The sequence below is a fragment of the Muntiacus reevesi genome, chromosome 1, assembly GCF_963930625.1.
Source record: "Muntiacus reevesi chromosome 1, mMunRee1.1, whole genome shotgun sequence".
NCBI classification, from domain to species: Eukaryota; Metazoa; Chordata; class Mammalia; order Artiodactyla; family Cervidae; genus Muntiacus; species Muntiacus reevesi.
Window position 1 is genome coordinate 74,458,068 of NC_089249.1, and position 14,205 is coordinate 74,472,272.

Sequence of the window (14,205 nt, forward strand, 5' to 3'; positions counted from 1 at the left end):
AGAAAATATATCAGAAAGCAAACACAATCAGCTCTAATCTTATTATAAATATGACTTTGTGTCTTGCTTTTTCTTTTATTATACTAGGAGAATTTTCTAATGTTCTTATATACTCTTTGGTAATATCACATGGTTGCTTCTTTCAATCTTTGTATATTTCTATAATATAGCTAATCATTCTCCTATTTTGGAGAGTTAGTATTTTTAAATTATCAAAAGGAATATCTATGTTTAGACAGGTTGAGAGAAAGATCTTTCAATACTCTGGGTCTGAAAATTTAATTCTTAAAGGGAAGGCATTGGGGGAATATTCTTTGTACAAAGACACTTATCATTTTCTCTCTCCAAACTCATTCACCAAAGGAAGTTATTCAGATGCAAGGTTTCAATAGAACCGCTGTGGTTACACAGTTCATCCTGGTGGGGTTTTCTGGCCTGGAGGAGCTCCAACTGCTGCTTTTTGTCATCTTCCTTCTTCTGTACTTGACAATCCTAATGGCCAATGCAACCATCATGACTATTATCTGCTTCAGCAGGACTTTACACACTCCCATGTATGGTTTCCTATTCATCCTTTCGTTTTCTGAGTCCTGCTACACTTTTGTCATCATCCCTCAGCTGCTGGTCCACCTGCTTTCGGCCACCAAGACTATCTCTTTCATAGCCTGTGCCACCCAACTCTTCTTCTTCCTTGGCTTTGCATGTACCAACTGCTTTCTCATTGCTGTGATGGGATATGATCGCTATGTGGCAATTTGCCACCCCCTGAGGTACACACTCATCATGAACAAAAGGCTAGGTTTGGGGTTGGTATCTCTGTCAACAGTCACAGGTTTCTTTATTGCTTTGGTGGCCACCAACCTCATATGTGGCATGCATTTTTGTGGCCCAAACAGGGTCAACCACTATTTCTGTGACATGGCACCAGTTATTAAGTTAGCCTGTACAGACACCCATGTAAAAGAACTAGCTCTGTTCAGCCTCAGCATCCTGGTAATCATGGTGCCTTTTCTGCTAATTCTCATATCCTATGGCTTCATCGTTAACACCATCCTGAAGATCCCCTCGGCTGAGGGCAAGAGGAAAGCATTTGCCACCTGTGCTTCACACCTCACTGTGGTCTTTGTCCACTATGGCTGTGCCTCCATCATATACCTTCGGCCCAAATCCAAGTCTGCTTCAGACAAAGACCAGTTGGTGGCGGTGACCTATACTGTGGTTACTCCCCTACTTAACCCTCTTGTCTACAGTCTCAGGAACCAGGAGGTGAAGACTGCCCTGAAAAGGGTTCTGGGGATGCCTGTGGCAACCAAGCGATCCCACAAAAAATTGCAAAGTTAACTAGGGAAGCCATAGAAGAAGTCAAAGGCATGACGTTTTCATAGTCCTTTCATCAGTTCAATCATGATTTGGGTAGAATTTTCAACGACTAAGACCACTGTTGCCTTTTTCTTTTCTCCTATTTCAGAAGATCTACAAATCAATCTACATGCTAAATTATCTGATGCCTGTTCCTTCTTGTAAAGATGCATGTGGCAAAAAGAGAAAAGCATAATATTTTTTTCAAGGGAAAACACAAAACTCAAAATGAAAGTTGGCTAAGGATAGCTTGTCTAGTTGGATAGAAAGAATGGGATGTGAAGTTATTAGAAGCATCCTATCTAGGACCCCAGCAATCACCATATAGCACTATGTACCAGGTTCTATGAAAAGTAGAAAAATCAAGATAAGTAAACTGATAATTTATGGAAGTGTAAAAGTGAGTAGGTAGAAAGATAAAAATGAAAATAAAATGATGAATCAGATCTATTAAAAGAATTTGAATAAAGAATCATGTATACCCAAAGGACAAATATTTTTTTCTTTTGGAAAAAAATGGAATAAATAACTTGAGAAGAAAGGAAAGGAAACTTGAACTAGATTTTAAATGAGGAACAAGATTTCAATCCAAAGAAAATGGATTTTTCAGTGAGAAAAACATTGGTTGATGTTATCAGAGTTGTAGATTTTCTTCAAAATTTAATACTAGAATTTTATTCTGTTAGTTAGAAATTAAATATATTCCACTTTCATTTGTAGTTTTCCTTTGTTTTGATAGTGATTTCTTTTTTCAGTGGATTAATTTTTTTTAATTGAACTTAAGCAAAAATAACATCTTTACATTTGCTAGTACAGAGGAACATAATGCTATGAAGAGGCAGAAATGGCCCTAATATTTCAGTTAACCAGCTCTACAATGGTCATAATGCAAAACTTACATGTATCTAATATGTTATTATAACATTTGAGCAGCAAATACTAAACAATTGATTTTAAATTTCAACTCTATTATTTTAAAGTCATGTGATTTGAAATAAGACATTTAAAACTATGGAAACTGATGTGCCCTAAATTTTTTCATCTGGACAAACTGAGATTTTTTTGAGTGAATATGTGAATTATCTAATGAGAACAGTGTTTCTGGTTGGGAGAATCAATTGCTATGAATTAGACCCTTTATCTAGCCGATAGTAGAATAAAAATATCTTAATTTGTTAAAATTATTGTGCATCACACGAAGGAAAAACTATGCCAATGCTAATTACGTGACTGTGAAAATTACAAACAAATAAGGAAAATGTTCTTATGATGTAAGTTACCCAGCATCCTCTATCCCTCTATAAGACATGCTGGCTAATTCTCATAACACAATAAACACTCACGCCTAATAGAATAGTTTTTAGTGCACCTGCTGCATATTTCAGCTCTTACAAGTTAAATCACATACGTTTGTTCTCAAGACCATCTATGATGGTTGTATTCATTATAGTACTTACTCGACTTGAGAAATATAATTTTGTGCCATGTAGTCTGGGGAAAAATGATGCAAAAAAGGATTATCTATTTCTAATACAAGGTTGAATGTTTTGGAAAGATTACATATGAGGGAAAAAAATCACAGACTAAAACAAAATCATAAAAATCTAGAATCATTATTTAGATTTTAGATTATTTTGCAAGTGTCTCTAAGTTCCCGTTCATCTTTAAATTCATCAGAATTTTTCTAATAAACTATGGGCCATCTTATACTAGAAGTGCTCTGAAGAACTCCAATCATGTAGTCTATTAATTAAATACCTTAACCCTAAATGAAAATAGTTAAAAAATATTTGTACATTTAAGAATTTTGAATTGAAATTTTAAAATATTTAACATTAAATTCAACAGTTGAGATGGGAGACATGTACATAAAAACTATCAAACATGATTGAAAAATTAAATAAGATTTTAATAAATGAAGAGGTACCTATATTATGGGTTGGAACACTCAATACCATTAACTCAGAGCTAACTCTGAGCAAATAGATGTATAGATTCTGGATAATTCTTATCAACTCCCAGAAGGTTTTTCTATAAAATTTGACAAACTAGCCATAAAATGTATATAGAAAGGAATCAAGATAGCCAAAATAATTGTGGGGAATAAAATAAAATGTATAATGTACGCTTTCTGACTTCAAAGCTTAATCTAAATATTCAGGGTTCTAGAAAGTATCATACCTGTCTATAGTTAGACATATAGACAATAGGTAGAACTGAGAGTCAAAAAATATACACTTCAAAAGGCACCATTATGAAAACATAAAAGAACATAACACATAGAAGAAAATATATTTGCAAAACATATCGGATGGGCTTTGTATCCAAAATAAACAAATAATGCTTACAATTAAGTAATAAGAGAAACATGGCGTTTAAAAAATGGATGAAGACTTTCAGTAGCACACCTGAGTACTTCAGTCGTGTCTGATTCTTTGAAACTCTATGGACTGTAGCCCTCCAGGCTCCTCTCCGTGGGATTCTCTAGGCAAGAACACTGGAGTGGTTTGCCAAGCCCTACTCCAGGGGATCTTCCCAACCCAGGGATCGAACACATTCCCTTATGTCTCTTACATTGGCAGGCAGATTCTTTACCACTAGCGCCACCTGGGAAGCCCAACTTTTGGTAGATATTTCATCAAACAATATTAGTAGATAATAGATATATGAAAATGCATTTAAGATCATTAGTCACTCAGTTGTGTCCAACTTTTTGTGACCCCATTGACTGTAGCCTGTCAGGCTCCTCTGTCCACAGAATTTCCCAGCAAGGACACTGGAAAGTGTTGCCATTTCCTTCTCTAAGGGATCTTCCTGACACAGGGATCAAACCTTAGTCTCCTGTATTGGTAGGTGTATTCTTTACTACTGAGCCACCAGACAGACACTAAAACATGCTGGTAGGGATGTAGAGAGACTGAAACCCTTACATATTGGTGTGGGAGTGTAAAATTATGCATATTTTTGTAAACAGTTTGACAGCTTTGTCTACTGGTAAGAATAAACTTACCAAATGACATTTCTAGGAATACACCAAAGATGAGTGAATACTATCTACACAAACACTTTTAGGTGAAGGTTCATAATAGCATTACTCATAATGGCTAAAGATAAGGAAATGGTCTATCAATTTATAAATAAATTTATGGATAAACAAAATCAGGCATGGTCATAAAACTGTATACTATTCAGCAATAAAAAGAAATGAAATATGGTGCCTACTACAACAGAAATTGCCTCCAAAAACATGCTAAATGTTCATTGGAAGGACTGATGCTGAAGCTGAAACTCCAATACTTTGGCCACCTCATGAGAAAAGTTGACTCATTGGAAAAGACCCTAATGCTGGGAGGGATTGGGGGCAGGAGGAGAAGGGGACGACAGAGGATGAGATGGCTGGATGGCATCACCGACTTGATGGACATGAGTGTGAGTAAACTCTGGGAGTTGGTGATGGACAGGGAGGCCTGGCATGCTGCGATTCATGGGGACGCAAAGAATCGGACATGACTGAGCCACTGAACTGAACTGAACTGAAGTAAAAGTAGGCAAGTACAAAGGACTACCATATCTGTACAAAATGCCCAGGAAAGAGAACTCTATATCAACAGAAAGTGGTTTAGTGGGGTGGGATGGGAATAAGAGGGGATATGACTGCAAATATGCTAATAATCAGATAACCACAATGGTGTGGTCATTCACCTAGATTAGAGCCAGACATCCTGGAGTGTAAAGTGGGCCCTAGGAAGCATTACTATGAACAAAGCTGGTGGAGGTGATGGAATTCCAGCTGAGCTATTTAAGAACATAAAGGAAGATGCTGTTAAAGTGCTGCACTCAATATGCCAGCAAATTTGGAAAACTCAGCAGTGGCAACAGGGCTGGGAAAGGTCAGTTTTCATTCCAGTCCCAAAGAAAGGAAATGCCAAAGAATGTTCAAATTACCATGCAATCATACTCATTTCACATGCTCAAAACATTATGCTCAAATCCTTCAAGCTAGGGTTCAGTAGTATATGAACTGTGAACTTCCAGATGTAAAAATTGCCTTTAGAAAAGGTAAAGGTACCAGAGATTAAGTTGCCAACATCTACTGATCACAGAAAATTCCAAAAAGACATCTACTTCTGCTTCACGCTTCATTGACTATGCTAAAGCCTTTGACTCTGTGGATCACAATAAACTGGAAAATTTTTAAAGAGATGGAAATACCAGACCACCTTACTTGCCTCCTGAGAAACCCCTATGCTGGTCAAGAAACAACAGTTAGAACTGGACCTGGAACAATGGACTGGTTCAAAATTGGGAAAGGAGTACATCAAGGCTGTGTATTGTTACCTTGCTTATTTAACTTATATGCAGAGTACATCATGCAAAATGCAGGGCTGGATGAAGCACAAGCTGGAATCGATTGCCAAGGGAAATATCAACAACCTCAGATAGATCCCCTTGAGAAGAAAATGGCAACCCACTCCAGTACTCTTGCCTAGAAAATTCCATGGATGGAGGAGCCTGGTGGGTTACAGTACATGGGGTCTCAAAGAGTCAGACACGACTGAGCAACTTCACAACTTCACCGATATGCAGATGACACCATCCTTATGGCAGAAAGCAAAAAGGAACTAAAGAGCCTCTTGATGTAGGTGAAAGAGGAGAGGGGGAAAACCTTGCTTGAAACTCAACATTCACATTTGGTCTCATCACTTCATGGCAAATGTGTATCTCTTAGCCACTTAGTTGTGTCCGATCCTTTGTGACACCATGGACTGTAGCCCAGCAGGCTCCTCTCTTCATGGGATTCTCCAAGCAAGAATAGTGGATTGGTTTGCCATTTCCTTCTCCAAGGGATCTTCCTGACCCAGGGATCAAACCCAGTTCTCCTTCATTGCAGGCGGATTCTTTACCATCTAAGCTATAGGGAAGTTCCTTTCATGGCAATAGATTGGGGAAAATTGGTATCAGTGAGAGGTTTTATTTTCTTGGACTCCAACGTTACTATGGATAGTGACTGTAGCCACAAAATTAAAAGAGGCTTGCTCCTTGGAATTTCTTCCAAGCTATGACAAACCTAGACAGCATATTTAAAAACAGAGACATCACTTTGCTGACAAAGGTTCATAGAGTCAAAGCTGTGGTTTTTTCAGTAAGCTCCAATAATTTGACCACCTGATGTGAAGACTTGAGTTGACTCATTAGAAAAGACCTTGATGCTGGGAAAAATTGAAGGCAGGAGGAGAAGGGGATGACAGAGGATGAGATTGTTGGTTGGCATCATCACCGACTAAATGGACAGGAGTTTGAGCAATCTCCAGGAGATGGTGAAGAACAGAGAAGCCTGGAGTGCTGAAGTCCATGGGGTCACAACAAGTCAAGAGTCACACACAAATGAAAACTGAACAACAACAACAAATATACAGAAAAACTATTTTCTTAAGTGACCAGAATCATCCCTTCTACCATTTGTATTCTCTTCATTTACTCATCTTCATCTGTATTTATAGATACTTGTACAGTTCCTGTGCTTAATTTAAAACATGGTCTGTTGAAAGAGTAGTTGAATTCTTACACATAAACTGCCTTTAGAAAAAACATTGCATATGAATTATGAGACATGAAAAGCAAGACAAATTGGAGAGGGGTTGCAATAGTATTTTCTGTTGTAAGAAAGAAAGAAAAATACATATATAGGCTATCTTTGATTTTCTAGTCTAGCAAGAGTAAATAAATATAAATACTTGATAATTGGGGAAAACAAGAATTTTTTTAATTTATTTATTTTTTATTTGAAGGATAATTGCTTTACAGAATTTTGTTGTTGTCTGTCAGACATCAACATGAGTCAGCCATATGTGTATATATGTCCCCTCCCTCCCATCTCCCTCTCCATCCTACTCCTCTAGATTGATACAGAGCCCCTGTTTGAGTTCCCTGAGACATAGAGAAAATTTCCATTGGCTATCTACTTTACATATGGTAATGTAAGTTTCCATGTTACTCTCTCCATACAGCTCATCCTCTCCTCCCATCTCTTTGTGTCCATAAGTCTGTTCTCTATATCTATTTCTCTATTGCTGCCTTGCAAATAAATTCATCAGTACCATCTTTCTAGATTCCATATATCTGTATAATAGGCTCTAGGTTCACCCACCTCTTTAGACCCAAATGCATTTCTTTTTGTGGCTTAGTAATATCCCATTGTGTATATGTACCACTACTTCTTTATCCATTCATCTGTTGATGAACATCCAGATTGTTTCCATGTTCTACCTATTCCAGATAGTGCTGCAATGAACACTGGGGTACATGTGTCTTTTTCAATTTTGGTTTCCTCAGGGTATATGCCTAGGAGTGGAATTGCTGGGTCATATAGTGGTTTTATTCCTAGTTTTTAAAGGAATCTTCATACTGTCTTCCATAGTAACTGTATCAATTTACTTTCCCAACAACAGTGAAAAAGGGTTCCCTTTTCTCCACACCCTCTCCAGCATTTATTGTTTATAGACTTTTTCAGGGTGGCCACTCTGACCACTGTGAGGTGATATCTCATTGTAGTTTTTATTGGCATTTCTCTAATAATGAGCAAGGTTGAGCATCTTTTCATGTGTTTGTTAGCCACCTGTATGTCTTCTCTGGAGAAGTGTCTGTTTAGGTCTTTTTCCCACTTTTTGATTGGGTTGTTTGTTTTTCTGGTATTGAGTTGTTTGGGCTGCTTGTATATTTTAGAAATTAATCCTTTGTCAATTGTTTGATTTGCCATTATTTTCTCCCATTCTGAGGGTTCTCTTTTCACCTTTTTCATAATTTTCTTTGCAGGGAAAAAACTTTAAAGTTTAATCAGGTCCCGGTTGTTTACTTTTGCTTTTATTTCCATAACTCTAGGAGGTGGGTCATAGAGGATCTTGCTTTGATTTAAAGTCATTGAGTGTTTTGCCTATGTTTTCCTTTAAGAGTTTTATAGTTTCTGGTCTTACATTAGGTCTATAATCCATTTTGAGTTTATCTTTGTGTATGGTGTTCTAATTTTATTATTTTACATGTAACTGTGCAGTTTTCCCAGCTCCAATTATTGAAGAGCCTATCTGTGCCCCATTGTATATTCTTGCTTCCTTTGTCAAAAATAAGGTATCCATAGGTGTGTGAGTTTATTTCTTGGCTTTCTGCCTTGTTCAATTGGTCTATATTTCTGTTCTTATGCCAGTACCATATTGTATTGATGACTGTAACTTTGTAGTGTAATCTGAAGTCAGGAAGGTTGATTCCACCAGCTCCATTCTTCTTTCTCAAGTCTGCTTTGACTATTCAGGGTCTTTTGTGTTTCCATATGTATTGTGAATTTTTTTGTTCTCATTCTGTGAAAAATGTCATTGGTAATTTGATAGGGATCACAGTGAATCTGTAGATTGCATTTGGCAGTATATCACTTTCATAATATTGATTCCTCCTACCCAGGAACATGGAATATCTCTCCATCTGTTTATGTCATCTTTGATTTCTTTCATCAGTGTCTTATAATTTTCTGTATACAGTTCTTTTGTCTTCTTGGGTAGGTTTATTCCTAGACATTTTATTATGTTCATTGCAACTGTCAATGGAATTGACTCCTTAATTTCTCTTTCTGACTTTTCATTGTTATTAGTATATAGAAAGCAAGTGATTTCTTTGTATTGATTTTGTATCCTGCAACTTTGCTAAATTCACTGATTAGCTCTAGTAATTTTCTGATAGTATCTTTAGGTTTTTCCCAGGTGAAGCTATCTGGTCCTAGGTTTTTGTTTTTTGGGAGATTTTTTATCACAATTTTGATGTTAGTGCTTGTAATTGGGTTGTTCATAAGTTTTATTTCTTCCTGGTTCAGTCTTGGAAGATTGAACTTTTCTGAAAATCTGTCCATTTCTTCCAGATTATCCATTTTATTGCCATATAGTTGCTCATAATAGTCTCTTATAATCCTTTGTATTTCTGCATTGTCTATTGCAACATCTCCTTTTTTATTTCTAATATTGTTGATTTGATCCTTCTCTTTTTTTCTTGATGAGTCTGGCTAAAGGTTTATCCATTTTGTTTGTCTTCTCAAAGAACCAGCTTTTTGTTTTATTAATCTTTATTATTGTTTCTTTCATTTACTTTTAATTTATTTCTGCTCTGATCATTATAGTTTATTTCTTTCTGTTAATTTTAGGGATTTTTTTGTTCTTAATCCAGTTTTGTTTTGGGGGGATTTTTTTAGGGGGGTGTAAAATTAGATTGTTTATTCAACATTTTTCTAAAACAAGAATATTTTTAGTCATACAGAGTCCCATTAAGTAAAATTATCTTAAATTACAATTATTTTACTTAATCTATACCAACCTTCTCCCAAGTTCTAAAATATAGAAACAAAAGTCATTTAGAGTCTTTTTTTTAATTCAATATGCTAACATTCATCTGGGAGAAATCTATTTTTGATCAAGGATTAGGAAAAAGGAAAAAAAGTGGTATAAAACACATTGGAACATAACAGAGTAAACTTAAAGGCTTGAAAAAGATCAAATCATGAATGTATTTCATAAATTTCAGCAAATGACATCTCTAAAACAAAATATGACAAAAGAAAATAAAAAAACAGCCTCAAACAGAATAAAATTATAGCAAAACTAACCAACGTTAATTAAGTGTAATAAAGCAAAATGGAGAAATACTCTAAAAGAATTATACAGAAAGTGATATACATAGAAGAATGATAATGCAGATCCAGTATGCATAGTAGTGGAGTCTTTATAAAACAAATTCAATTATTTGCTAAGAAATTTTCCCTGAAATAAAACATCTGCATCTATACATTGAAATAATCTGTCATACTTTGACTCTATTCATAGTCATGAAAAAAATACTGATTATTAACAATAAAAAGAAAATTATGTGGAAATCATATTTCTTGGCAGCAATACAAAATGATGATGAAAACATGGATATTGTGAACAAATTGAAGGAAGGAAGGTTTCAAGGAGGAATTTCTTATACAGCTATACTAAATTCTTATACTAGAGATTTGGGGAAATAGTTGTAAACATGGTAAACTAACAAACACTGCAGGAATCTGAAAACCAGTAGATTTTTTTGGTGAAGCCATTAGTTGAAGAGATCCATTCACCATGATATGTCTGGTAGGTCTTTTGGCCAAAGGACTAGTGGTGGACATAGAATACCTATACCTAACAATAGATCCAAGCAGTGTGCAAATGATATGTACCTGAAAAAGTAACACATTAATAAATAAGAGAATGAAGAGAGAAATGATGAAGAAGGTAAAGTTTACTTATTTCTGCATAAATGATGTGATTTTCAATATTTATCACTTAAAACTGATCAAACAAATAGTGAATGACTAAGAAAAAGAGACTAAGATTTAAAAAACTATATATATATATCACTTTCAAAACAGAATTTAATTCTATGCATTGTATGATACATCTGTAACAAAATGATGCAAAAAGTCAAAAAAGTGAAGAGAAGAGAAATTACACCCAGTACAAGCAAATAAAAAAGCAAGAATTATGTTCTTGATATTTGACAACTTAAAATTAGGGCCAAGAACATTAGGCTAACAACAACAAAAACAATGACAAAAGATATTTCCATTGCTAAAAATTGCAATTCACAATGAAATCATGATAGATATGAATTTATGTGCCCCCAAATACAGGTGCAAGGAGAAACAGATACACTAAAAATGGATAACTTTAATAAACCATTATGATGAAAACAGATCAACAAGAAATATATAAACTATTTAGGAAATATAAACAGAAAATTTATTACAGTATATCTTATAGTTACATATTGAACTTTGTATTATAATAAAAGAATATGTTCTTTTTTCAAGGCACACAACATACTTAAAAGAATTGGCTATCTATCAAGTTAAAAAAAAAAGCCAAACAATGTCATAGTACAAACTTACTTCCTAATATAAATATAAACTATTAATGGATGACAAAGGGTCAGACACGACTAAGCAACTAAACAACAAAAATTGATGAGAGCAAAATGCCTCCCCCATCTGACAATTTTATATTACTGTTAAATAATTGTTGGATCAAAGGAGAAATACAAAATAAAATAAGTTTTATAGAATAATATCAACTATATTCTATATATTATAAATTTAAAGCACTGATTAGAGAAAAATCCACACCTGTATAAACTAAATTTTGAAAATAAAAATTTTAACAAAATGTCATAAATATTGTAAAGCAAAAATATTTTCAAAATATTGACAAAAAACTTTATGCTTATTCATCACTGAGGTTATAGATTCAAGTTAGTGTTCAACATCAGCAGTATTAAAATCCAGACAGAGTAGATTAGAGATGAGAGAAATGGAGAAGACCTTGGAAAAAGCACACAGTGTGAGTGACCCTTCCTTAAAGTGAACCTTCTGTTTCAGTTTGATTGTGTACATGTGCACCTGCATGTTAGATGGGAACTAAATTCTACTTCTTACTCTATTTTGCAAGTATATGTATGAATGTTAGATATACAACACAATAGGCTAACAGCTTTGTTGGATATATATATCCATGGCACACTTTTATTTTCATTACTTCTTGCTTTTCCTGTCTCATAGTTGGTCCTGAAAGGGGAAATTAGAAGAGTCAAGTTCATTCAAGGCTGGAATATGTATACTTTTGCTTCCACTCCCTTGATCTGAGAAAGTCAGTTGGAAGCAATGATTTTCAAGAGTTATTTGGGCAGTAAAAGATATAAGATCCTGAGAATGGAAAGCATGACATTGTAGATACAAAGAACAACTTAGACAAAGTGACAGGAAATAGAATAAATAGTAAAGCGAGTACTGAATCAGTTCCTGGGGGATTAATGAACATGGAGACATCATACTTTTCATTAAACCAAGTACCTTTTCACCTAAAACATTATAATGATTCATGCAAACTTTACAAAATCCCAAACTAGTTATCAAAAATTAAATAAGGGAGCTAAGGATACTTTGGCTTCTCACTACACTCCAAATTCATCTCTATAATCTCCCAGATTTTATCTCAATATTTTAATTATATGAAATGTTCTGTAATTTATTGAGCAAGCAATAAACACCACTTTTTGGAGCAGACCCTTTGATCTCCTAGAAAAAAAAAGAAACCATTTGCTCTCAAATCTCATTCCCATAGCACTATTTTCAATTCAACAAATATTTATTGGGTACATACTGTGTCACAACCACCATGTTAGGTGTTTGGGATATATCAATGAACAAAACAAAGATTCATGTCCTCATAAAGCCCACTCTATAATTTGTCAAATTTTAGATAATTCTACAAAATAATCTCCCTTGCCCAGAACAATTCAAGCTCTTAGAAGGCAGACCTATGTTATTGTTCAGCTGACAAAATTTTCTGTACCAGGTATCATATATTCACATGCACCCCTCTAACCCTGTCACCCTCAGAGTTCCAGGTAAATAGGAAATACTCCAAAACTATGCGAGAAAACCAATGATTATACAAATTAATACATGAGTTAATAACTGCAACTGATTTATATGTGAGTGTGTTAAGTTGCTTCAGTCATGTCCAAATCTTTGTGATCCTATGGACTGTAGCCCAACAGGCTCCTCTGTCCATGGGATTCTCCAGGCAAGAATACTGGAGTGGATTGCCATTTCCTCCTCCAGGGGATCTTCCTGACTCAGGGGTCAAACCCACATCTCTTATGTCTCCTGCATTGTCAGGCTGGTTCTTTAACCACTAGTACACTCTGGAAAGCACAAGGTAGGTGGTAAAGTTATTAAATGAGCAAAGAAGCAAGAGAAAGATTTATATTGTGAAGAAAACACTAGATATGGAGTAAAAACAGCACAAATCCACATTCTTATCTCAGCTTATTTCTGTATCTCATACTTTAGCTTATCTCATACTTATTTAAGTTATAATTAAATCTTCTTATATCTTAATTTTCTTTTCTGAAATTGGGGATATTACAAGAGTTAACTGACAGCAAAAGTAACCCCCTCCCATGGGCCTCACTTGTAGTTCTTCACTTTTTTGTCCTTTGGTTGGAGACAAGAATGACCTGTGCTTATCCATCCTGCATGCTAGCTTTGGCTTCACTGAAGAGGAGTATGTTTTGAGAAATGACAGAGCAATGGATTGGTATATGTACAGCACTTTCTATACTACGACACTTGAAAAACTTTCTCTAGATATCAGAATAATGTAAAAACAGCTTTGGCAAGAAGAGGCTTAAACTGACTGTTTATCAATCAATTCATTCAGAAAAAGACATGAAAGCAGTGTTCAGTGTGTTTCTACCATAAATTCTGCACCAGAAGAAATTCTCTAGAAAACAAAGCAGTAACTATGGGAATAAATTGGAAAGACTTGAAACAAGGAACTAGATCTGATAGACAGAGTGCCTGATGAACTATGGATGGAGGTTCATGACATTGTACAGAAGATAGGAATCAAGACCATCCCCAAGAAAAAGAAATGCAAAAAAGCAAAATGGCTGTCTGAAGAGGACTTACAAATAACTATGAAAAGACTGGAAGCGAAAAGCAAAAGAAAAAAAGAAAGATATACCCATTTGAATGCAGAGTTTCAAAGAATAGCAAGGAGAGATAAGAAAGCCTTCCTCAGTGATCAGAGCAAAGAAATAGAGGAAAACAATAGAATAGGAAAGACTAGAGATCTCTTCAAGAAAATTAGAGATACCAAGGGAACATTTCATGGAAAGATGAGCTCAATAAAGGACAGAAATGGTATGGACCTAACAGAAGCAGAAGATATTAAGAAGAGGTGGCAAGAATACACAGAAGAACTGTACAAAAAAAGATCTTCACGACCCAGA

General features: G+C 35.1%; 1 protein-coding gene across 1 annotated transcript; it reads left to right on the forward strand.

Annotated features, from left to right (window-relative positions):
- The first annotated feature begins 375 nt into the window (after nt 1-375).
- Nucleotides 376-1,341, forward strand: OR10T2 (olfactory receptor family 10 subfamily T member 2). The gene has a single exon (XM_065944362.1). It carries the CDS (start codon nt 376-378, stop codon nt 1,339-1,341), a length of 966 nt encoding a protein of 321 aa, XP_065800434.1.
- The last annotated feature ends 12,864 nt before the right edge of the window (nt 1,342-14,205 follow it).